This window comes from Parasteatoda tepidariorum, chromosome 4, assembly GCF_982258835.1.
Source record: "Parasteatoda tepidariorum strain Cologne lab strain chromosome 4, Ptep-v5.0, whole genome shotgun sequence".
Taxonomy (NCBI): domain Eukaryota; kingdom Metazoa; phylum Arthropoda; class Arachnida; order Araneae; family Theridiidae; genus Parasteatoda; species Parasteatoda tepidariorum.
Window position 1 is genome coordinate 104,360,356 of NC_141758.1, and position 24,549 is coordinate 104,384,904.

Below are 24,549 nucleotides of genomic sequence, written 5' to 3' on the forward strand. Positions count from 1 at the left end.
TCGACTTCTGTCACACCCATACCTCACATCCGTTTATAGGGTGGACCCATTCACACAGCCATTCATTCATCCGTAGTTAGTAATTTAGACCAGAACCAGAAGAACAATCAGTCTCCCATTCAGAGGTATAATTTGTTACGAGAACGTAGAGAACTTTTTGACCCGACAGATTTAACTTGCACCAGTCACCATTTACTAGACGGCTGGATAAAATTTACAATTAAATATGCTTTATAATATGTGATAAAATTTGGTAATTTTATCCTGGTAACCCAGAACACGTCATAAAAACCATTTATTCAATTTAATTTACTTTTCATTTTTATATTTTTTACTAAATGTGTTGTGGCAATAAGACCTATATATTTGAAAACCGTAATATTTGTTAAACCGTTACCATATGAACTGAAAAATTACCAAAACCATGGTTTGCAGAGATATAAGTAGTAACATTTTACCTCTATTCAGTGTCTTCTAACACGGAAATAAAAATGCCAATTATCACGAGAAAACGCTTTATTTAATTGTGAAACAGTGATTTAAACCAATGGACGATCTAGATTGCTTGTATAGCGGCCTTGACACCATCCCATGTCTCTATGCTCATGGGTAATATGTACCTCTCGGGCAGCATGAAACCATAATAACCCGTGTCTCGTAACTCAATAGTATAGACCAGTTTGACTCCTAATTTATCGTAAATATAATCATCTGATCCTCCGGCAGCTTCATCTGAAACAGAAATTAGACAGAATATCACAAAACTGGTCTCTTTATTTAAATGTAAGAAGAAAGTTGATATTAAGTAGTTCTTAATTCATCACGGACCAAATTTACGAAATACATTATATTTAAAACGTGTTGATACTTATAAGTATACTTACAAATAACATTAGCAGTGGTACCGAGTTTATATTGAGTTCCGTATTTCTTTTTCAAGGCATCAACACCAGCCCTGCCAACACGAATCTGAAAGAAAAATATTTTTTTGTTTCAAATGACTTTAAAATGTTCCATAACAACCGCCCTTAAGAAAACACATATCACGGAAGAGTCTACTTTAGTAATTTAAAATTTCAATTATAGAAAAGAAGGAAATCCAGAAAAAATACGAGAAATTCAATTTATTTTTAAAAATATCAACATGCAAACATATTATGCACATGAAGACAAAAACTCTTATAAAATTATGGTAATCACATTTCTGGTTTAAAAAAAAGAGTTCTAGTCAATAATTTAGTAAAATATACAAAACTAAAAAGTAAAGTTAACTGAATAAATGTTTATTATGCCATGTTCTAAAGTATAATAATGAAATTACTTGAAATTTGCCCCATTAACAAAATTTTATCGTTTATGATAAACCAATATTTTATTATTAATTTTACCAAAATCATTACCGAAACGCTTCTGTAAAATTTACGAAGTTTATGGTGTTCCCAAAGAGCAAGAGTCATAGTATATTTTACCATATTCTGGTAGTTCTGACCATACCTTTTTTCTTTGTGCAGGATTATTCAAGCTTAAGCAGTAGGCAAGATATTCCATCATAATTTACTTGCATTTATATATTTAGAAAGAATAGTGGGATCTTTTAAAGCTTAATGGTTTACTTTATGTTTGCCTGAACTCACTTTTTTTTCTTAACGTATAATTGCAAATTAGTTGCGATGTAGGTGAAGCAGATTTCGCTTTGAAAGGTTGCCTTTTCGATGAAGCATTACCTGAAAAAGCATTTCGAGAACCCTTGTCTTACTGGAATAAAATTGACGCGTAGTAGTTAATATCCAAATTATTCCTTAAGCTTAAGGAAAAAAACCACTGCAGAAATCCAACTAGAATGTAGGCTTAGCATCGACAACGAATAAAGCAAACATTCACTAATACGAGCTTTAATCTATAATAAACGTATAACGACTTGTAAACAATGCCAAGAACGTGACCTCAGAGAAGAATATCTTGGAAGAATAACTTTAATCCGAGTAATAATGTCCTCTCGTCTAACGTTTTATAAACGTGTAATGACTCGTGTGAATAATGCATGAAAGAATAATGCTAATACGAGCGATAGTGTCCTCTCGTCTAATGTCTTATAAACGTGTAACGACTCATAAATGCCTCTAATAAGATGTCCCCAGAGAAGAATACCTATGCAAGACAAATCAGGATATCAGAGAAGTTACAACACTGTCTAACAGAAGCCAATCTTTTCGAAAAGACAATGCCGAGGTCTTTTTATCAGGCAATAATATTTCGGAAGAATAATACGAGCAGTAATATCCTCTTGTCTAATGTCTTAAAAAAGTGTAATGATTCGTTAACGACGCTAATAAGATGTCCCTAAAGAAGAATATCTACTAAGAATAATGCTAATGCGAGCGATAATGTCCTCTCGTCTAATGTCTTATAAACGTGTAACGACTCGTTAACGACGCTAATAAGATGTATCTAGAAAGAATAATGCTAATACGAGCAATAATGTCCTCTCGTCTAATGTCTTATAAACGTGTAACGACTCATAAATGCCTCTAATAAGATGTCCCCAGAGAAGAATACCTATGCAAGACAAATCAGGATATCAGAGAAGTTACAACACTGTCTAACAGAAGCCAATCTTTTCGAAAAGACAATGCCGAGAACTTTTTATCAGGCAATAATATTTCGGAAGAATAATACGAGCAGTAATATCCTCTTGTCTAATGTCTTAAAAAAGTGTAATGATTCGTTAACGACGCTAATAAGATGTCCCTAAAGAAGAATATCTACTAAGAATAATGCTAATGCGAGCGATAATGTCCTCTCGTCTAATGTCTTATAAACGTGTAACGACTCGTTAACGACGCTAATAAGATGTATCTAGAAAGAATAATGCTAATACGAGCAATAATGTCCTCTCGTCTAATGTCTTATAAACGTGTAACGACTCATAAATGCCTCTAATAAGATGTCCCCAGAGAAGAATACCTATGCAAGACAAATCAGGATATCAGAGAAGTTACAACACTGTCTAACAGAAGCCAATCTTTTCGAAAAGACAATGCCGAGAACTTTTTATCAGGCAATAATATTTCGGAAGAATAATACGAGCAGTAATATCCTCTTGTCTAATGTCTTAAAAAAGTGTAATGATTCGTTAACGACGCTAATAAGATGTCCCTAAAGAAGAATATCTACTAAGAATAATGCTAATGCGAGCGATAATGTCCTCTCGTCTAATGTCTTATAAACGTGTAACGACTCGTTAACGACGCTAATAAGATGTATCTAGAAAGAATAATGCTAATACGAGCAATAATGTCCTCTCGTCTAATGTCTTATAAACGTGTAACGACTCATAAATGCCTCTAATAAGATGTCCCCAGAGAAGAATACCTATGCAAGACAAATCAGGATATCAGAGAAGTTACAACACTGTCTAACAGAAGCCAATCTTTTCGAAAAGACAATGCCGAGGTCTTTTTATCAGGCAATAATATTTCGGAAGAATAATACGAGCAGTAATATCCTCTTGTCTAATGTCTTAAAAAAGTGTAATGATTCGTTAACGACGCTAATAAGATGTCCCTAAAGAAGAATATCTACTAAGAATAATGCTAATGCGAGCGATAATGTCCTCTCGTCTAATGTCTTATAAACGTGTAACGACTCGTTAACGACGCTAATAAGATGTATCTAGAAAGAATAATGCTAATACGAGCAATAATGTCCTCTCGTCTAATGTCTTATAAACGTGTAGCGACTCGTTAACGACGCTAAAAAGATGTATCTAGAAAGAATAATGCTAATACGAGCAATAATGTCCTCTCGTCTAATGTCTTATAAAATGTGTAAAGACTCGTTAACGACGCTGATAAGATGTCCTCAGGGAAGAATACCTATGCATGACAAATCAGGACAGAGAAGTTACAACACTGGCCAACAGCAGCCAATCTTTTCGAGAAGACAATGCCGGGGTCGTTTCATGAGGCAAATGCCTTCTGGAATCTTTCCCTTTGTTCTCCGACCCATGTTATGCAGTAAAAGTTGTTTCTTTTAGAAATTTCTCTACTCTTACAAATGTGACCATTACTTTTGTTACACTATGAAATCTATTTTTTGCAAGTTTTTCTGCCAATGAAATTTCTCCTTACTTTGTTTGGCATAACTTTGTAATTTGTTCCCCGTAAAAATAAAATCTTTTAAAAACGTGTAAATTGAATGAGCTTAATTGCAAAAAGTAATGTACCAATTCGTTGTAGTTGGGAGGTAGGGATTTTTTAAATCCATATGGTGACATCCACAATTGAGAATATGCGTGTATTGCAAAGTAGATTTTGATGCGATCTTTCTTGGCGATCATGACGTCCCTCAAAGCACGAGTTTCACTCTCGGAGAATGGCTTGTCGCCACAGAATATTTCTTCACATGGTCTTGAACTTGTTCCCACTCCTACAGGCAAACAAAAATAGAAATAAATATCTTTGGAGATATAACATCAATTTAGGAAATAGTTTGAAAATATGTCACTGCATTTTCTCACAAATTTTTATCATTTCTAATTAACTATTAAAATTAGTCTTAAGCTACGTTCTTGATTTACTAAGTTTCAAAATGGCATTTATTTTTTTAATTTTGATTGCTGATAAGGAGGTAAAATTTGAATATATTTCGAAAATGAAAATAAGATTGAATGCTTAAGTAGTTGAGACTGTATTCTTGTGAATTTGAGTGACATTAAGTGACAGTTTAGTGAATTTGAGTTAATGAGCTTTGAAGTTCACATCCTAACAAAAAAAAATAGAGATTAATGTTTGCCTTTATTCATTGTTCGCAATCTATTCTTTGCCAAAATCAATGAATTTTTATATAACTTATTTAAGCTATTCACGTCACGGTTTTCACATTCCTCGAGTTTTATTTTACTGTTTTCGAAGGTTACTTTTAGACTTCTTTTGGGAAATGGGCTTGTATTATTCTTCCACTTCAAAAGCACTTAAAAGCTGTCATTTAGATTCTTCATTGACTGAGATTTTACAAATAAAGAAGATTGGGAAAGTAAATGATTTTTGTGTTAAAAAGATAGCCAAAGATAAATTTGCGATTGAGCTTAAATAGAGTTTTCAATGACCTTCAAGTATAATTTAATATTTAAAATATGTGATTTTCAGTACTCTGATGAAAAAAAAGTATGGTCAAAACTACCAGAATATGGAAAAAATTATCGTTCTTCTGCCTCTATGGGAACACCAGAAGGTTCGGTAACTTTTACTGAAGCGCTTTGGTAATGATTGTGATAAAATCAACAATCCGAAATAATTTTATATAATTTTCAATCATTTTCTGTCTGAAATAACATAAACTTGGAGTAACAAAATCGGGTTGTAATAATAATCTTCGAAATTAGAGCTAAAAACATAAATAAGAACTACAAAACATATGTTCCATTTTGATCTTTTCTGCGACAACCGATGCTAAAAGCCTCTGAATTGCCTATTCAATTTTAATCACTGTATAAGATGAAAAATATATTTTTTCATTATTATCTGTTTATTGAAATGACATTTGGATTACTTTTTGGAGTAGCGAGATATTTACCTCCAAAGTCAATATCGAAATTTCGGTTCGCGTCTGTTCCGGGGCAAACACCATACAAGTCTTTGCTACTTCTTGATCGAGTTTTCCTCCACATACGATCCTGTAAAGAAAGAATGTGTTGGAAATTTATTTCTCTAATACTATTAGTTTCACTTATATTTTCTAATATTTATGGATGATATTATTTTTTAAATCAGAGAAGAAATTAGATTTCATACTTAAAAAATATTGATTTATGAAATTCTAAAAGACAGGAAAAAAACTAGTCTAGAATTAGTTAGAGAAATATAAATAGTTGCCATGATGATGGTGTTCAATGCAATTATAGCTTAGTCTCTTATGTGTACAACTATTCTACTTAAAGGCTTTGCTGATCTCCAAGGAAAGAAATCTTCCTCCTTCGATGCACATCTATTCAATCTGTCAATTCGCTGACTATTGTTGGTTAATTAGATAATACTGTCATGCAAAACGAAGGACTGACTGATTTCAAAATTAAAAATCGGGGAAACAAAGAGCGATAAAGGAATGAAACTAACGATAAATCAATGGTGAAAGTTGGAAAAAACTTCAGGCAGACATTTTGGAATGTAGTAGAAAAAGTTATCAACAGATGACTCTCTACGCTATGCACAATTCTTGAAAGGAATACAAATACCTTAGGACTATAATCTAACATGTGATATTCCAGGAGTAGAAACAAGTATTGTTCAATGGAATACGTGGTGTAAATTTTTTTATCCAGTACGACAACCTCCTTTCACGTTTTAATGTTAGAATTGATCAATCAATCTGGTCGTTGATTGCAGGCAGCGCCATCTGTTGGCAACTGTTGAAACTAAATTCCACAACTTCTTAAGGAATTTTTCCAGCTTTTACAAGAAATATACATTTTGTTTCGGTATTTTTAATTTTGAAATCAAACAGTCTTCCGTTAAACACCCTTCAAATATAACACAGCTAATCAGTTTGAACTTAAACAACTTAGTGACGTCGTTGTTAGTCAATCTGAGGCGGTAGTTATTGACGAAAATTCTGGGATTATTAAAATAAATAAATAAATTTAAAACTTACCCTCTCCCACGAGTACACATAACCATCAGGATTTATTTCAACGATTATGTTAATCTCATACTTGTCCACGAGGGCAGTAATTTCAGAGTCCGACTCATAGGAGGTAATAATCTACAAACAACAAAGGAAACAATCAAATCAATATAACGATACTTTGAATTGATTAAAATTTAATTATGCACTGCAAATTAACATCTGAAATCAGACTTAGAATACATTGATGTACACTTTTTAAAAAATTCACTCAAGCTAACACCAAAGTTTCGTAAATTTTTATTTTGCCAGACGCACGAGTAATGATTCTTTTTCATTTGCTCACAGTAACAAGTACAAATTAAAAACTGTAATATATAAGCCTCTCTTGATGCTATTAAATTTGCATCAGCATCCGTGATTATAAAAAAGAAAAACTCTCTTCTTTACCAAATCAGTTTAAGAAACACGATTCATGATAGTAAATTCTATGACACATTCACAGCACTTTTATATTATGACCGAAGATTATCTTTCTGAAAATTTGTAAATATGTGGTAAATAGCAGTTTCTTTATATTTACTTGGAAATTTTGCAGTGGTATTTAAATAAACATTAAAACTATGTGTTATAAGTGTGGAAATTCTGTATATTTAAAAACTGAAAAATAATTAGAGCTGACAGGTTTTTAAGAATTTTTGACAACCCTAGTCAAAATTTATGATAGTTTTCAATTGATGGATCAAGAACCATTATATTTTGATCGCAACCAACATAAGTGACCATCACCCCTATGTAGGAATTCGTACTAAATAATGATGGTCCAACATGGGGACAGCAACTTGTTTTGATGGTTTGTTCAAGTCGAACCATCAGAAATTTCCATCATAGTTTCTTAGATATCAAATGTTGGAACAATCAGGAACACCCATCATCCCAATTTAGAAATTCGGACTGATTTATGATGGGTCAACATAAAAAAAAAATTGTTTTGATGGTATATTCCCGCTGAACCAACAATAATAATTATTAAATCATCATGGAAATATATAGTTGGAACCATCATAGACCATCATGGATTGTTGGTCCATGAGAATCAAACTTCTCTTGATGGTTAACCATCATAGTATTAAAATAGCATTTTCCATCATGGAATAATGTAGGGGACAGTCGGGTAGCCCACCCAGCGGGTACCTCCACCCACAGTCAATTTAATATGTATAGAATATTTTTTCAAATCAATGGGCCGTCGGACATTAATTGTTATATTAAAAAAAGATTATTTTCAAAGTTTCAAGTATTTATGCAGCTGTTAATATGGTAAACAATAGTTTTGAAATATGTTGAATACAGTAGTCATGAAATTAAGAAAAATTGGTTGAATGTTTCGATTAAACTTCATTTTAATACTGAAAAAATAATTTTTTCTATACATGCAGCATTAAAATATGTAGTCTTAAGTTTAATTTGCAAGAAGAAAGAAGTTTATATGTGAAAAATTGTTCGAGTAATTACAAATTTACAAAAAAATTGGATTTCGGGTAACCCCGCTCACATGAATGTCGGGTATCACCGCCCAATTTTATTTCGTCGATAAATGTACGGTTGCAAAGATTATTATTTTATTTGCTTCAAATCTGAATGTTATATGCTTTTTTAACAACAAATATTGTTGTTATTAAATGATTGTTATTAAATGATAGAATTCATTAAAAGTATATAAATATGTAATAAATAAAATAATTTTGTGATAAAAATGATAAATGAGGTTTATCTATTGTCAATACATTGGTCACTTTCATTTACACCTGAAAAAACAGTCAAAAAGCATAATTTTTGTAAAAGGGCGGGGCTACCCGACGCATTTTGAAAAGAGCTGAAAACATGTTTTTTTAAATTTCTATTTTTTTAAGTTAAACAATTCTTTTTTTGGTTTATTCTTTTTGCATTATTTCATTAGATGGTAAAACAATAGAAACATGCAAAAATATTGATTATTACTCAATATTGTACAGAAATATAAGCAATGCTCCTTAAGTGGGCGGGGCTACCCGACTTTCCCCTACGTTTGCTTGCGTATCAAAAACCATGAACTCATAATGGAAAATAATGGATGATGGTGACCATCAATTGATGTTCGACCATCACGAATCGCGCTGAAACCGACCATCAAAATGTTCTGATGGGACCATCAAGAGGTTTGACTTAGGAAGTATGGAAAAACTACATTTCTTAGTTTTCGAATTAAATAACTTTATAATTGAATAATATTTTTCAATGCCACTGGTTCCTGAGCTATCAACTCGTTTCTTCAACAGCCAGTTTCATAAAAAAAGGAAAAGAAAACACAAAATTGTTTGAAATCGAGATATGCTATGTCAGCATTGAAATTTGACGATGAATTCCGCCTAATCAGTGTGTTTTTTTACTCACTATTCGTAAATACAAAATTTTGCAAAATTAGTAGAAAAAGGTAAGAAATTAAAGAGAATCTATAATTAATAATATAGAAGAATAAGAAAATATTATTACTTCATTAACCATGTAAGTACAAGTTGCTACCGATGCCCATTCTCTGGCATGAATTCCACATTCTATTAAAACGACTGGTTTTGAAGAACTGTCTCCAGAACTGATCTAAAAAATAAAAATCAAGATAACACAGACTTTCAAGATAAACTACCTGTGGTTTTCTTAATAACATTTTTTTTTTTGCTTCAATTTAAAGATTACGCGTTGCGTTTATTTATTTTTACACCATTATAAATATTCGGATTAAATTTAAAACTTAATAAATTAAATGACGTGAAAGAAGGAAATTAAAAATTTAACATCATGTAAACTGTTAATTTATTTTTAATTCAGCAAATTTCCCTTAATTCGTATTTCAACTAAATGGAGTTATATTTAACAAAAACTCCTTAAATAATTATTTTATCAAAATCCATATACGGAATTAAAATGCTATATGTGGCAAAAACGCATTAGTTATTTGCAACTGAATGAGATTAAATATTAAAAGAGTTAATAAGTACCTGGTGTAAAATATGATATCTACGAAAAAGCATTATAAACTTGAAAATAGTCTTGGTGCAATAAGTCTAGTGAGAAAGGTTCGTATTTTATTCGGTTTTCATTCATTAAAAACCATAAACTTTTAGTATCGTAACCATAAACATATTATTAACCATAACCATAAACATGTTATTAGCCATAACCATAAACATATTATTAACCATAACCATAAACATGTTATTAGCCATAACCATAAACATATTATTAACCATAACCATAAACATTATTAACCATTTTTACATATTATTAACCATTATGTAACCATAAACATATTATTGAAAATAACAACCCGATTAGCTAGTATCTATGATCAAAATAGCGTTTGGAGAACAAACTCGTGCGATACGAGAAAGCGTGAGATTAATTGTTAATATTTGGCGAGATTTGAAATAACATGCCAAAGAGTGGTTACGCCAGAGCTTGTCATGATGGAATATTGCATCCCGACTAGAGAGTGTGGACCTTTGTTTTCTAATTGGATATACTATAGCCTACGTCACAGGTTGTGTTATTCCTAGTAAATTTAACCCATGAACGGCATTTTCTGCGAGCCTAACTTCAAGCCACAAATAAACAAACGAAGTGTTTGATCGTTTAAATAGCTGCTCGCCAGATTTTATTGCATTATAAAGAAAAGTAATTGATATTCGATTTTTGTTTAATAATTGATTTATGTGGATAGTGGCATTTGTGTGGATAGTGGCATAGAATTTAGCATTGCGTCCTGGTAAATGTTATTCCTACTAAGTGGAAGTAGTTGTGTTTTTTTTATATTATACCCAATTACAATAATAAATAAAAATGTTAGTGAATAAAAAGGTTAATAAGGTAAAGGTAATGAAAATCTGACAAATCAGTAAGAAAGAAGGCAATAAAAATTATCAAAACCTATTTGTCTCCCGTATACAATTGAGAGAAGATGAGAAGAGAGTTTTAGAAACAATTGAAAGTTTCAGTCGGCAATCAAAGTAGTTAAGAGTCCCGCTTTTCTCACTAATAAACTGTCAGGGAGTTTGACCTTAGAGTAGTTTGACCTTCTTTCCTCGTATAAAGGTCACGGCGAAAGACCGAAATCGGTGGTTGTTGACTTTCACCGGTGAATGTCGACAAACACCAAATACGTCGGTGAAAGATCGAATATTTCATTACATTCTTGTACATTCGGACCCTCACCGGTGTATGTCGACAATCTCCAGATATGCTTTGGTGAATGTCCGAAATATTTATTACATTCGATTTGATATAAATTTATTCGTGGATATAATTACATTTATTCGATATTTTAACCCTACACTGATGTTTTTTTAAGGTTAAGTGCCACTGCCCGGTATACCCTACACTGATGTTTCTTCTAATCTAACGTCAGTAAGTATTAAAATATAGAATAAATATAACTATATCAAATAAATATAATAATATTGACGAATAAATTAATATAAAATTGGATATAACAAATATTTAAGACATTCACCAAAGCGACTATGTGATTGTTGACATTCACCGGTGAGAGTCAGAAATAAGGGTATTTAGCAAATATTTCGGACATACACCAAGCGACTACGTGAATGTCGACATTCACCGGTGAATGTTGACATTCTCCAGATTTCGGTGTTTCACCGTATAATAAACATCAATTTTGAACTCCTAATTTTCATGGTTTTTCTTTACTTTGATATTATGAAAGATTTGAAAAAAAGTATATTAACAGTGGTAATAATGAAAACCTAATTATGCATGTTGAATTAAGTGTGATTATATAACACTTCTAGGCTTCTTTTAAATCACAAAAAAATGAATAAAGGTAATCTGTTGCAAAGTTTTGAACAAAGAACAATTTGTACGCAATGCTTACCCTCATATTGTAAAGAGGTCTGTTTTCGTAACTTTTTCCAATCACTTCCAGTTTTGCAATGTTCGAATGTTTGGAGCTTAAATCTTTCAGCAATTGAACGATCTAAAATTATTTAAAAGAAAGAAGTAAGTAGAATTATCCAATAATTTAATAAACCCTTCTAGGTCGTATGTTTATTTTCAGACACCATATCAATGAACTATACAGCCATACAATTGAAGAGAACAATGGAAGTTTTTTACGACAGATTTCGAAAAAAGTGGCTTGATAATTTTTTTGTCACTTTATTAATGCAAACGATAAGATTGAATTTCCAAAAATTGTTTCGTCAAAAATCATTTTTGGATTTTTTTTTTGCAGTAAGTAGCCCATACAAAAATGCCATATGTATAAAAATCTCAATTTTAATTTTTTTTGTCGCTTGTATTGATTTTTCCTCATTGAACTATACTTCTCAATGAAGTTGGTGGGCTTTGAAAGTATATCATAATAGTATTTTACAAATCTTGTTTGAGTGTTACAGCTATTTTTTCTTCTTTAAATAAGAGTAGTTCGTTTGTTCATTTCATCGTGCATTATTTTGACAAAAATTAATTATAACTAGTATGATAGCTATATATACTCTTAATGCGATATTTGCAGCAAGTTAACCGTAGCATGTATGTTAACCACAGAAAAAAACATTGTTTTCTTGGTATTTGTGTAAAAATTCGACTATCTTCAGTAAAACTAAAAAACGGCGTCAAACAGCACAATTTTTCCCCAACAATGGAAATATTATGAGAAATAAGTTTTTTTTCAAAGTTGTTTTTATTTAAAAGCTCTTTTTGTTGAAGTTAAAGTATTTTAGGTTGATATGAAAATAATATCGGTTTCTTAGAGGGAAATAAAACTGAATACACAAGAAATTTTGACAAGGTTTTCCAAAGTTCTTTCACCGAGGAAAATCCGAAAAAAAGTTAAAGTGTCTTACACTTGAAACATAGCTATAATTTTAAACTGTATATACCATCTTACTGTAAAGAATTATCTGAACTTAAAAACGGATAGATAATTAAACATTTAAAAATTTATTATTTGTTTTAAAAAAATCGCCAATTTTTCTGCATTTTTCCTCCTAGATGAAAACCACTGCCTTATTCCCATTTTTGCAAATTTTTAAGAACCCAGATTACGCAGATTCTAATACTAAATAATTACATGAATTGATATTAATAAATTAAAATTCTAAATATTAAAAATTAGACCACAAACGCTTTTCATTTTCTCAAAATTCTATATTGACGTTTTTCAGAATAAACATTGAGGGCGTTGGCTAAAGATAGTCTAAGTTTGACCTAACGATCATAAGTAACTGTTGCAATTTCAAATCAGTTATGAATACGACATATAATTCGCAAGAAAGCGTCATTTCATGCCACTACAAAGCTATCGAAAAACAGCCTTAATCCAGTCCCTTTTTTTTCGATGACATTTTCTTCTCCTTCTTGTAACTTCATGATTTCGAGCTCTTGTCTGATCTTTCTCAGCAAAAAACTCAATCAAGTACGATTTGAGGTCATCAATATTACTGAAGTTTTATTCATTTAAACTTCGAAATAAATAATAATCCGATGGTGTAAGGTTGAAGCTACGCACATCTTTGGGAACTCGTACGAAATTACTGGAAATGGAATCCCCCATATAGCATTTGGTTGATTTTTTTAAAAATAATATTTCGTACCTTGTATTACTCTTTGTTTAGTTCTCAATCTGTGTCTCTGCGTAGGGACCAAGGGTGTGCTGTCCTTGTTGAACTCTTCTACAGTAAAGTGCTCGAACTCATGCTCAGGTCATCGGGCTACCAAAGCAGGGAGCCAGCCTGTCTGCAGAGGATCAAAATTGCGAGGTCATTTCTTCTGATCGCCCGAAGGGATGCTTCCCGGACCGTCGCCAATAGCCCATTGTGCAGCTCTAGTGCGACGCAAATAAAGTACCTACCTACAATCTGTGTCTACACTTTTTCCTTAGAGCAAACCTTTTTTTTCTCTTAGTTTTGTTGCTTCATTTTTTTTAACGTATTATCATTGTAAAATTGTATTTCATTCATTTGAAGATAATCATTGTATTGTTCATTGTATGATTCTACAAAAATTAGCATCTAAAAACTAGAGAACAGGGAAAAAATTATTTCCCTGGGTGTTTTCTAGTTTTAAACGTTTTTATCGTTTGAAACTAGAGAACGTTTAAGTAATAACGTTAATGACGTTTAAACCCACATTTTTAACGTTTAAACAATTAATCTAACTAACTAGTATACATAAACTAATTATTGATTTTTATTAAAGGCATTAAATTTCTGACTATTTATATCACAAAAAAAAATATCTCAGATAGAGTTAAAGTTTTTCTTACTGCATCATATCTGTGATATTTTCCAAAATTGAATGAACCTGACGCTCCGCTGACATTTGTTGGAGCATGCTGAGACCGTTCTTCTTCTATTGCACTGCAATAAAGATAAATATAAAATAATAACAAAAAAATAAATAAATGAAAGTGCTTAAAAAAATTCAATTTATCATCAAAACATTTTCTATTTAATAATTTACCCAATTTGCCGACATGATAAAACTCATATGAATTAGAAACATTTAAGGCATTTTGAAATGATAAATATACATGGATGACCTAAAACTTCACAAATATTTTGACATTTGTGGTAGCTTTTCAGTTCTTTCAGCAAGTAGTTCCAAAAATAAAATAAGGCGCATATTTTCATTTACCATTTTAATGTTATTTGATATTTACACCTCGGGAGGAATTCTTCATAGCAAATTCCATTTCATTTGCGTTTTATAGTGTAGACTACAGAAAAACTAGTTGAGTTAATCTAAAGTAAACCATAAAGTTTTAAATGCCGAAATGCGTTTAAAATATCGAAATGCTTACAAATAATTTTTACGGGATTACTTTAATCATAATCCTGCCATAATTGTTTTGCATTTCAGTAAGATCCATGATTTATTCTACGTTTATCTAAAATATTTTTTCTATAGTTTAAATTTTAAAATACCAACAAAAGTGAAGTAGAATTTGCCATGCAGAGTTTTTCCAGTGGTATAGCGTACGTTTGACATTTAAAACTGTTATTTATAACTTTTGAAATTTAAGTTTTTTCAGAAATTTTTTTTCTCTATTGATTGAAATGCTGTCAGTCCTAAGTAATATTTTACATTGTGTGCAAAAATTAATACTATGGATATTAAAGTTCCCGACACCCTTTTTAAAAGAATTTTAAAGAATTATTTTTCTGTTTTTTACATGAAATAAAAATTTGAGCTTTTCTCTCTCTAAGCCATTTTGAGTTTTGCCTCCATATCAAATAGCACAAAATTCAAGACATATTAAAAAAAACATCTGTATTTGTTATTAATCTGATAATTGTGTCTTTTTTGTCCTTTTTCTCAAAACCAATTTATCGGCTTGGAATTTTCCTTCAGTCTAAATGCAATATTTCGAATTATTTAAATTCAATAAACTTGAAAATGTACAATTAAATTTTCTATAGGTATGTCGCACGATTGACTAGTGAACTAGTTGAGTAAACTATTATTTTACATTTTACTGCTAAAATAATTATATTTAATTGCAATTTTTAGTCAGTTTTGCCAAATAATTTTCTATGTTAGTTGTAAATTTTATAATTACTAATAGTATGTCCAATTGTATCGTATGCAAATTTTATAATTACTAATAGTATGCTATGTATTCCATTTTCTAATTTGAGTTTTTATGAGTATTAAATAGCAAGAATAATGAAATAGTAATCAATTTTAGCAAATTACATCATTTTGAAAAAGGTAAATTTTTGGTCTATTTGAATAGTTTTTTTACCAATATTATTGATTTATAAATTTTCGCCCCCTCGCCAAATGCGATAAAATCGCAAATTTGGCTAATAAAATTGTGTTTTGGCAGACGTATTGGCAAATGACTTTTTCCAACGGAAAGAAAAAATATTTACTCGATCCTCAAAATTACGTCAAAATGAATCCTTCTAAACATATTAATATCTTTTGTTCGATTACAGTAATTTTCGGTAGATGCACAGCATAACTAATTAGATTTGGGTTCAAATATTATAAGCCTGAAACAAACTATAGTAAAATAGTTTTTTATGGAAAAAAATCATAAAAAATTATTAAGAAGTTCATTTTGGCAAAGAGTTTCGAACATTGGGAAATACTTTTGATATTTGGCTAATTTACTGGCTAATAAATTGAAACTCTCAGCGCTGTCACTGTATATACACATTATTTTTGCTTGTATTCATATCATATTTTAGTGCGCAATACACACACATAAATTAAATTTAAAAAAACCGATAAATTAAACTCTTGATTACCTTTGCAAATTAGAGAATGCCACTCCATACTCCACCCCTTGTTCTTTCAGAATATCTTCAACAGATTGAATCAGTTCAGGTCTCAAGCGTACCAATACTGGTTCACCAACGGATCTTGGTTCGTTCCATAAGTCCACCTAGTTCCCAATAATAAAAATCAAACAATTAAGATTCTCTCACAATGTTTGATTTTTGCTAAAAAATTCAACAATTCTTCCCTACGTTGTTGATAATAAGTCAAAATTAATAATTTTTCAGAAAAACTTATCGTAAAACTTTAAATAAATAATGCCAAGAAACAGATGCAGGAAAGTATTACTCGATTAAAAACTTCAGTCGCTTCAAAAATATATAAATTGGATATGATAGTCAATGTGTTTCAAGTACTCAAAAATAGGCACCCATTTTCAAGACTTGCCAGACGTAATATAGAAGGAACAAAAGGGGTTTGAAAGGTAAAACGTAAAGTTGCCAAAGAAAAATGGAAAAATAAAGGTGAAATACAAAACTAGAATAAGCACATATTTCTGGTCGTTCTGGTCGTTGAACAGCTGACCCATTTCTTTGAGTTTGCGACTACTAATGTTCAGCTCCGTAGTCTTGTAATTTTGAACCCTATCCAGAAGACAAGAAACTCCTGGATCAAGTATTGGGAGAAACTTGCCTTTGTGAAGGACTTTTTGATTAAGCTAATCCGCATTTGACTTACATGGAGAGGAAATCCACGAAAACCGCCCATGGTTAGCCTGACGGCAACGGAACTCCCATGATCCGTGTACCACTAAGGATATTTAACATCAGCACTGTAGCCGGTGCAAGCCGGATGTGGAATTCATATCGACCAGCCATCGCTGGGTTTCAAACCCAGTTATCTCAATGGAAGACAAAGGCTCTATCCCCTAAGATATCAAGGCTCTCTTCCAAATGAATGACGCATGCGTATAGTGAGTATCCATTAGCTTGACATATGCCGATGTTACTTCCCTTTAATCGAACCATAAAGCTATAGTATCCCGCCGTATAATACCATAGAAATTCTATGGTTACCATAGACTTAAGTTGTTTTGCCATATAAGTTTCTATGGTTGCCACAGGTTACCATATGCGCTCCTATGGCACATTTTCGTAAGGAGCAAAATACAAGTAAAAGGAAAATGCACAGGAATGCATAAATTAAGAAAAAAATACTGAGCAAGAGTAAAGTTAGACAATGGTACTATTTCTATACTTATTAATCAGTAAAACAAATGCCTCTTTCATCAGCTGAAAGCTTTGATGATGATTTGAAAAAATAAAGAAAGGTGCTTATTGCAACAAAAATAATGCATTGGAATACTTACGGAATAATCTTCTCGAAACTGATGCAACAATCGCAATTGTTTCTCCGAGTTTGGTGTAACTCTTAACACTTTGTGCCTAAAATAAAAAAAGGAATTCCTATGTTAAACTTTCTTGAACCACCATTGTTTCAAAACTGATTTAAAAATGATAAAAAATCACTATATCTTATTGTTACCACTCATTCAGAAGAAACAAGAATTTAAAACAAATTAAATTATATCGATAAGATAAAAATGTGTCTTTATTTTTGTATGTAGGGTGTCCTAAAATGCATGAAAACAGTCAAATAACTCGTGGAATACTCATTAAATCAAAAACTTAAAACTAAACTTTTCAAATATTTTTAAAAGATGCATACAATGATAACCATTAGAGGCATAATGTTTAGAAAATATTTCATACTTTTTTCATTATTTCGTATAAACTTAGATCGAAATAAGTAAAAAAAATTATATTTAGCATTTAATGTTTATAATTAGAAAATACAGCACACCAGTGTCTTTTTTTACGATAAAGGTAAAATCTTCCAAGAGCGGCTCACTTCCAAATAATAATTTTTCAAATTTGTACCTATATCAAGTTATTTAGATCTAAGAGAAACAGTTATTCATCAGTGAAATTTCGTCAACTTATTAAATCGACTATTGATAAATTTTTGAATCTGAATGAAAAAATTTTTTAAATTGCGTTTTTGGATTTTATGTTTTAGTACAAATATAATCGAACAGATAATCGAACAGATTTTTCTGCATTTAACAAGATTTTATACAATTAAAAAATACCTATATTTTTACTCATAATTAGAAAGTCAGAAAAAATATGTAAATAGGACATCTGTGTCCTATCTGCGTTAAATAATTAACAAATTGGTCCACATCTCACCAGATAGGTCAAAAAACGAATTTAATATCTCAAAAAGTATAAACTGCGAAAAAGAGACTCCGCATCTTTGACCTCTCTAAACTCAGGCCACTCTCAAATCATCTCAACCACAGGGAGCGTTTGAGTTCAGCATTATTATTAAAAAGGGTTTTTCAAAAATCATATCCGTTTATTTTCATTTTTTTCGATCTGACAGATATTTCTCGATATATCTTAATTTTAAAATGTTTAAACACTATTTTAATATTGAAAATAATTTAATATTTTAATATTGAGAACGCCCTATGTGAATCAAAGTGGAAGAATTCTAGAGAAGTGCTCTAAAGACGTCAGACGATATTTCCAGGCATGGGTTCTAATGCAATTTTAAACCTGGTGATGCACCCTAAATCCCTTAAAAGTTTATCGCAATAATTAGGCGACCCCCTCTTATGCATAATGTTTCTATTTTTAGGCTTACATTCTTTGACAAACTCAAGAACTATTAAACCAATTTCATTCAAATTTTATATTTTGTCATATAAAATAACCTAATTTAAAAAGTCAAAATTTACATACCATACAACTCTTTATCAAGTATTATATAGAGTAATAAATAATTATTAAAATCTAGTTTGCATGAATATATATTTATATAACTGGATTTCATAACCACATGCAAAAATTTTTTCGATTCGTTTAAAAAGTCGAGTCGCAAAAAGGAAAATCAATATTGATGTTCTCTAAATTTCGAACTCTCTCTTGACTAAACTGTTGGGGCCCTATGCTCCAGATTGCTACTGCTTCCACATCTTGGGGGCTAGAAACCTGAATCATTCGAAAAAAAATGTACGCTTATTTAGAGAAGGTGCGTTTTTGTGTCAGAATCGTAACACTAAAAATCGTCTGCAGTAATTAATAAGTATATTTAAGATTAGGCTCTCAGAACATTAAGACTAAATTTTAATACATGATAATTCATTCATTAGAAATAAATTTAAAGTATTCGGTTTTTTTTGCACTCTGAATAGAAAATAACGGCACAACATTTAATTAATATTCAGAGTAATGTTATTTGACTTACCCGGTGTAATCAACAAAGGACGTCGACGCTACAATGACACAGCAGAGCAAGATAATTCCGAAGGACTTCATTGTTTTAAAAACTCATCTCCTTCTGCGATCAACCTTAAAATATATATAATGTCCTTCTGATGTAATTATTCTGACGTCATATACAAATGAATATCATATCTATTAACATGTGCTGAGGTTTTATTATTTTATTGAACGATAAATATTGATATTTTGTTATATCACACACAATGAAAAGATAAAATGTATCTAGATTCCTTTTTTTTTTCTTTTCATAAACGTATTATTTCTGAGAATAACCTTGTGAATAGATATGGTTGCTAAATGAAAGAGTGTTTTGTTTACTGTTAAACAAGATTAAGGAGTAAAGACTATTAAAAAGAAATATTTACCTTCGGTGATAATTGGTGCAAACCAACAAATTTATTACCGCATTCAATATTTTATTTTATTTTATAACCGTCAATAAACAGCCGACCCAATTTTTGATTTTACGACTACTAATGTTCAACACAGTAGCCTTATAATTTTGAACCCAATCCAGAAGACAAAGGAACTCCAGGAGCAAGTATTGGGAGAAATGTGCCTTCGGAGGAGGACTTTTCGATGGAACTAACATGTATTTGCGTTACATGGAGAGGAAAACCAAAGAACCTCCAACGGTTAAGATGACGGCAAAGGGGCTCTAAACCCATGATTCATTTACCACTGAGGATATTTCACGTCAGCACTGGGATTGATGCAATCCGGATGAGGAATTCTTATAAACCAGTCATCGCTGGGATTCGAGCCCCGATTCACCGCATTGGAAGACGACCTCTCTATCCCCTTAGCCATCGTAGCTCCACATTTAATATTCACATTAAAATGGGAGTATTTGGCATTCATGTACAGTACGGTATATAATTTATCAGGTTAAGTATAAACTGCACACCCGGTGGCTGAGCGGTAGCGCTTCGCACTGTCGTGCAACGGATCCCTGGTTCGATCATCGGGCCGGGGAAGGTTGACTCAGCCTTTCATCCCTTCAGTGGGTCGATAATTGAGTACCAAGCATGCTTGAGAACTAAACACTGGGGGTTCCGCTTTCTGCTTTCCACCTGACCGGAACATCTGCTCCTGCACCCCAGAGACCAAGGTCAAGAAAACTGAGATGGGCACAGTAGGCCTTGGCCCACTATGGGCTGTTGCGCAGCGGAGCTTTTTAGTTTAGAGTTTAAGTATAAACTGTGCTGAAAATTAAAACAGATATCACACAAAATATCTTTTGAACATACGACTATAATCGGGTTTTCCCGTGGTAAATGGCAATCTTAATAATTCAAAGAGGTTACCTCAAGTATATTAATTTACGAGAGCTAATTATTAATTAAGATGCAAAATAAGACTCAAAAAAGTGCTTTTTCTGGCTAAACACACCCTTCTTTGTCAGATTTGGCAATCATAGCTCAGTGGCTGGAGCACTGGTCTTGTTAACCAGGGAACGTGAGATCAATCCTCACCGGTGGATGTTCTGAGAGTTGCTTTCTAAATGATTTTAAACCGTGGGAGAACAGAGGATAAAGAGCTCGCCTCCCAATGAGGAGAGCCGGGTTCAAACCCAGCGCACCCGGCTCGCACCGACCACAGTGCTGACGTAAAATATCATTGGTCGTAGACGGATCATGGGTTAGAGTTCCCTTGCCTTCAGGCTTACCGTGGGAGGTTTTCGAGATTTTCCGTTCCATGTAACAAAAATGCGGGATGGTTGCATCAAAAAGTCCTCCAAGAAGGCAATTTCCCCCAATGCTAGACTCCAAAGTTGTCTTCTGTATTGGGCTCAAAATTACATGGCTAAGGAGTTGAATATTAGTAGCCGTAAACCCTAAATTGGGTCGGCTGTTCACCGATGGTTATAAAACAAAATATTGGGAGTCGTCGTAATCTACAAAATATGATCCCAATAGTTTAGTGAGGAGAGTTAAGTCAATTAGTGTTAATGTCAGTTCTTTCATATTTCACCATATCTTGGGAAGTTTTTGAGTGAATCAAAAAATTTTTGCATGGAATTTTAAAATTCATTCATCCAAATACAATTAAATGTAAAAAATTCCTTTTAATGTGAAATCATGAATTGTTAGAAAAATGAAATCAATATTAGGATAATTTAAATTCCGACCACACTCCTGATTAAACTATCAGTACTTTGTTTTACAGATTCCGTCTACCCCATTATTTTGATAACCAAAAATCCAAATCAGTAGAAAAAAAATCGTTTTTGTATCTGATTCTGTTACTAAATTAATTCTGAAACTAATTAAATAACATATCAGATATCATTTCTTTCACCCATTAGGATTGGAAAATTCTGATAATTAGAGTAAAAGTTTTTTTAATTTTATTTTACGCGGTGTGCGGTAAGAAGAAGACAAAGTTCATCACTTCATTCTAAACATTCATGCGATACCACATTTCTTAACTCTTCGTGACTACATTTTATTTGAATTTTTTTCTACAACTAAATTATTAGTTAGAACTAATTAATTAACATACCAGAGATCATTCCTTTGAACCATTAAGATTGGAAACATTCGATGATTAGAGTAAAAGTTTTTTTTATTTTGCGCAATGTGAGGTAAGCAGAAAATAAAGCTCATCACTTCATTCTATGCATTCATGGCATGACTGCAATTCTTAACTCTTCGTTGCTACAATTTATTTTAAGTTTTTTCTGCCCAGCAAATGGTTAAAGAAATTTTACGCAACGATATGAAAAAAAGTTCGACTTTCAATGTCGTTGTAAAGTAATTTTTCTTCGTTGGAGAATATGATATTTTGGGTATAAACAAAGAATTCCATTAAAGTTGTTCTTTGAAGGCTCATCATATCGAATAACGTTTTACTTCAAATGATATGTTGCTTAAAATGAAGTGAATTTGTAACAATCATACATGACTGTTAGAATAAGTTTTCCCAGGCTCTGTCATCACGAGCTTTACCATTTTCTAATGATATTCTTTTTTATAACTGTTATGAGTTTGTAATGATTATTCGTGACTGTTATGTAAAGTTTTTACTTTTTTTGAAATCGCTTAAAAGGTATTTAACTTTTCTTCAGTGGAGAAAAAGATAATTTGAGTATTTATCGAGGAATTTTATTAAAGTTGTACTTCGAAATCTCTGCCATCATGTGGAATAACGTTTTTCTTCGAATGATATTGTTCTTTTTATAACTGTTATGAGTTGTAATAATTATTCGTGACTGTTAGATAAAGTTTTTTGATTTTACTTTACGTCTCTCAAAACTTTGTTTAGTAGACTCTTTAACTTTGTTTTGGCAGAGAAGAAAAGGGTTTGCGCATTGAATGAGATTTTATTAAAATTGTATTTCAAATGCTCAGCCATTATATAAAATAACGTTTTTCTTCGAATGATGTTCCCTTGTGAGCTTGTAACAATTATTCAAGACAGTTACCTTAAGCTTTATCCATTTTTTTATCTCTGAACATTTAAAAATTTAATCTAACAATGCATCATTTCGGATTTTGAAAATATGCAAAAAATTGGGAATTATTACTTTAATAATTGTTATATTACCAAAATGACGAGTGTTTGGAAAAAAAATTAAATAATTGCAAATTTAGTATACTTGTTCATTCCATTTTATCCCGACATTTTATATTGAAAGTAGATTCATAAAAAAGTTGTATGATGTATGCAGCCGAACTAAGTGGATATTTTCTACTGTTACCATCATTTTATTTTATTTTAATTTTTACCAAATAAAGTCACGGATCACGGAAACCCAAATAATAAATGAATTATGATTGGCGAGAATCTTTCAATTCTTCTGCAGAAGAGATGTATGTATGTTTACAATAATGTATGTTTTTGAAAAAGGAAACTATCTTATAAATATGACAATAATCTCTAACCGGGGACTCATGATGGAAACATGAACTGTGGAACTTTTGATGGAAACATGAACTCTGGGATGTGAGAGGGTGTTCAGAACAATTATGCTGTCCCAAATCTTATAGCAATATTTTGAAAAAAGGCCGATTTCTCAGCCAGCAAAAAAAAAATGCTCCATTCGTGCATTGAGACTTGCTCAGCCATAGACCATTGGATTTCCCTTCTCAGAGCTTCGATCAAACACCCAATAAACAAAGTTAGGATGCAAATTTCGAGTCGCAAAAGTCCTCCATGTTCCCATAACAAATCAATACCTCTGGGGGTACTGGATTGGAGATCGATCGCTCTCTGATTCAGGTCAAAATTATGATCTGTGGATGAATGAAAGTATGAATGGGTCCGCCCTATAAACGGGCGCGACGTATGGTGTGGCAGAAGTCGAGTTCTTGGCCATAGATGGCGCCACTGAAAAACAAGAAACACACACTCTGCCTTAAATTCGCTCGGTTTCACCAAGCATGCTTGCAAGTTTGGCAAGTGGCATTAGAAACAACAACAACCTAATGCAAATTACGTAACTAGTCAATCTTAACTGCCTGAACTGACTTCAGCTACAATGGACTCCTTGATATCTGAACACCGATGAGTAATTGGTGGAAAGTCTCCCCAAACGTGTGCTGGCTGTCAGCGATGGGAAATTGGGAGTAACATTATATTAGTATGCGTCTCTGAGTCTGTACCATTGGCTTCTCTGGATACTTTTGGATAAATAGTATAGCTTAAAATTAAATTTATGCTTCGATTAAATTGTGGCTTCTTTTAATTTTCTTCAATGAAAGCTAGTGATCACGAAAAATAATAAATACGCTGCACGTCATAGAAATATAACTAAAAAGCGTATGGCAATGTTCTTATCATATTTGAAATTAGCTGCTGTTAGTTTTATAACCGTCGTTGAACAGCTGATCCAAGTTTTGGGTTCAAAACTACTAGTTTTCAACTTCGTAGCCTTATAATTTTGAACCTAAGCCAGAAGACAAGGGAACTCCTGGATCAAGTAGTGGGAGAAATTGGCCTTTCTTGGAGGACTTGTTGATGGAACTAACATGCATTTACGTTGCATAGAAAAGAAAACCTCGAGAAATCGCACATGGTTAGACTGACAGCAAGGGGACTCAACCCCATGATCCGTGTACCACTGAGGATATTTTACGTCAGCACTGTGGTTGGTGCGAGCCGGGTGTGGAATTCGTATTGACCAGCAATAGCTGGGAGTCGAACCCAGTTCACCTTATTGGAAGGAGAACGCTGTATCCCCTGAATCGACCGGCTCCCTCCGTTAGATTGTTTGAAATGAAGTTTACTGTTATTTTTCAACTCAGGGTTGAAACTCATAATTTACAACTTATCAAAATTGTACTTA

General features: G+C 32.1%; 1 protein-coding gene across 1 annotated transcript; it reads right to left on the reverse strand.

The window, feature by feature from the left end:
* Nucleotides 1–498: 498 nt before the first annotated feature.
* Nucleotides 499–19,482, reverse strand: LOC147812511 (carboxypeptidase B-like). The gene is made up of 11 exons (XM_087161866.1): nt 19,222–19,482; nt 17,276–17,351; nt 15,936–16,072; nt 13,943–14,036; nt 11,549–11,650; nt 9,154–9,258; nt 6,649–6,759; nt 5,575–5,674; nt 4,226–4,428; nt 885–969; nt 499–732 (listed from the first exon to the last, which is right to left on the reverse strand). The coding sequence occupies exons 1-11, from the start codon at nt 19,290–19,292 to the stop codon at nt 557–559; spliced, it is 1,260 nt and encodes a 419-aa protein (XP_087017992.1). The 5' UTR covers nt 19,293–19,482; the 3' UTR covers nt 499–556.
* Nucleotides 19,483–24,549: the final 5,067 nt, after the last annotated feature.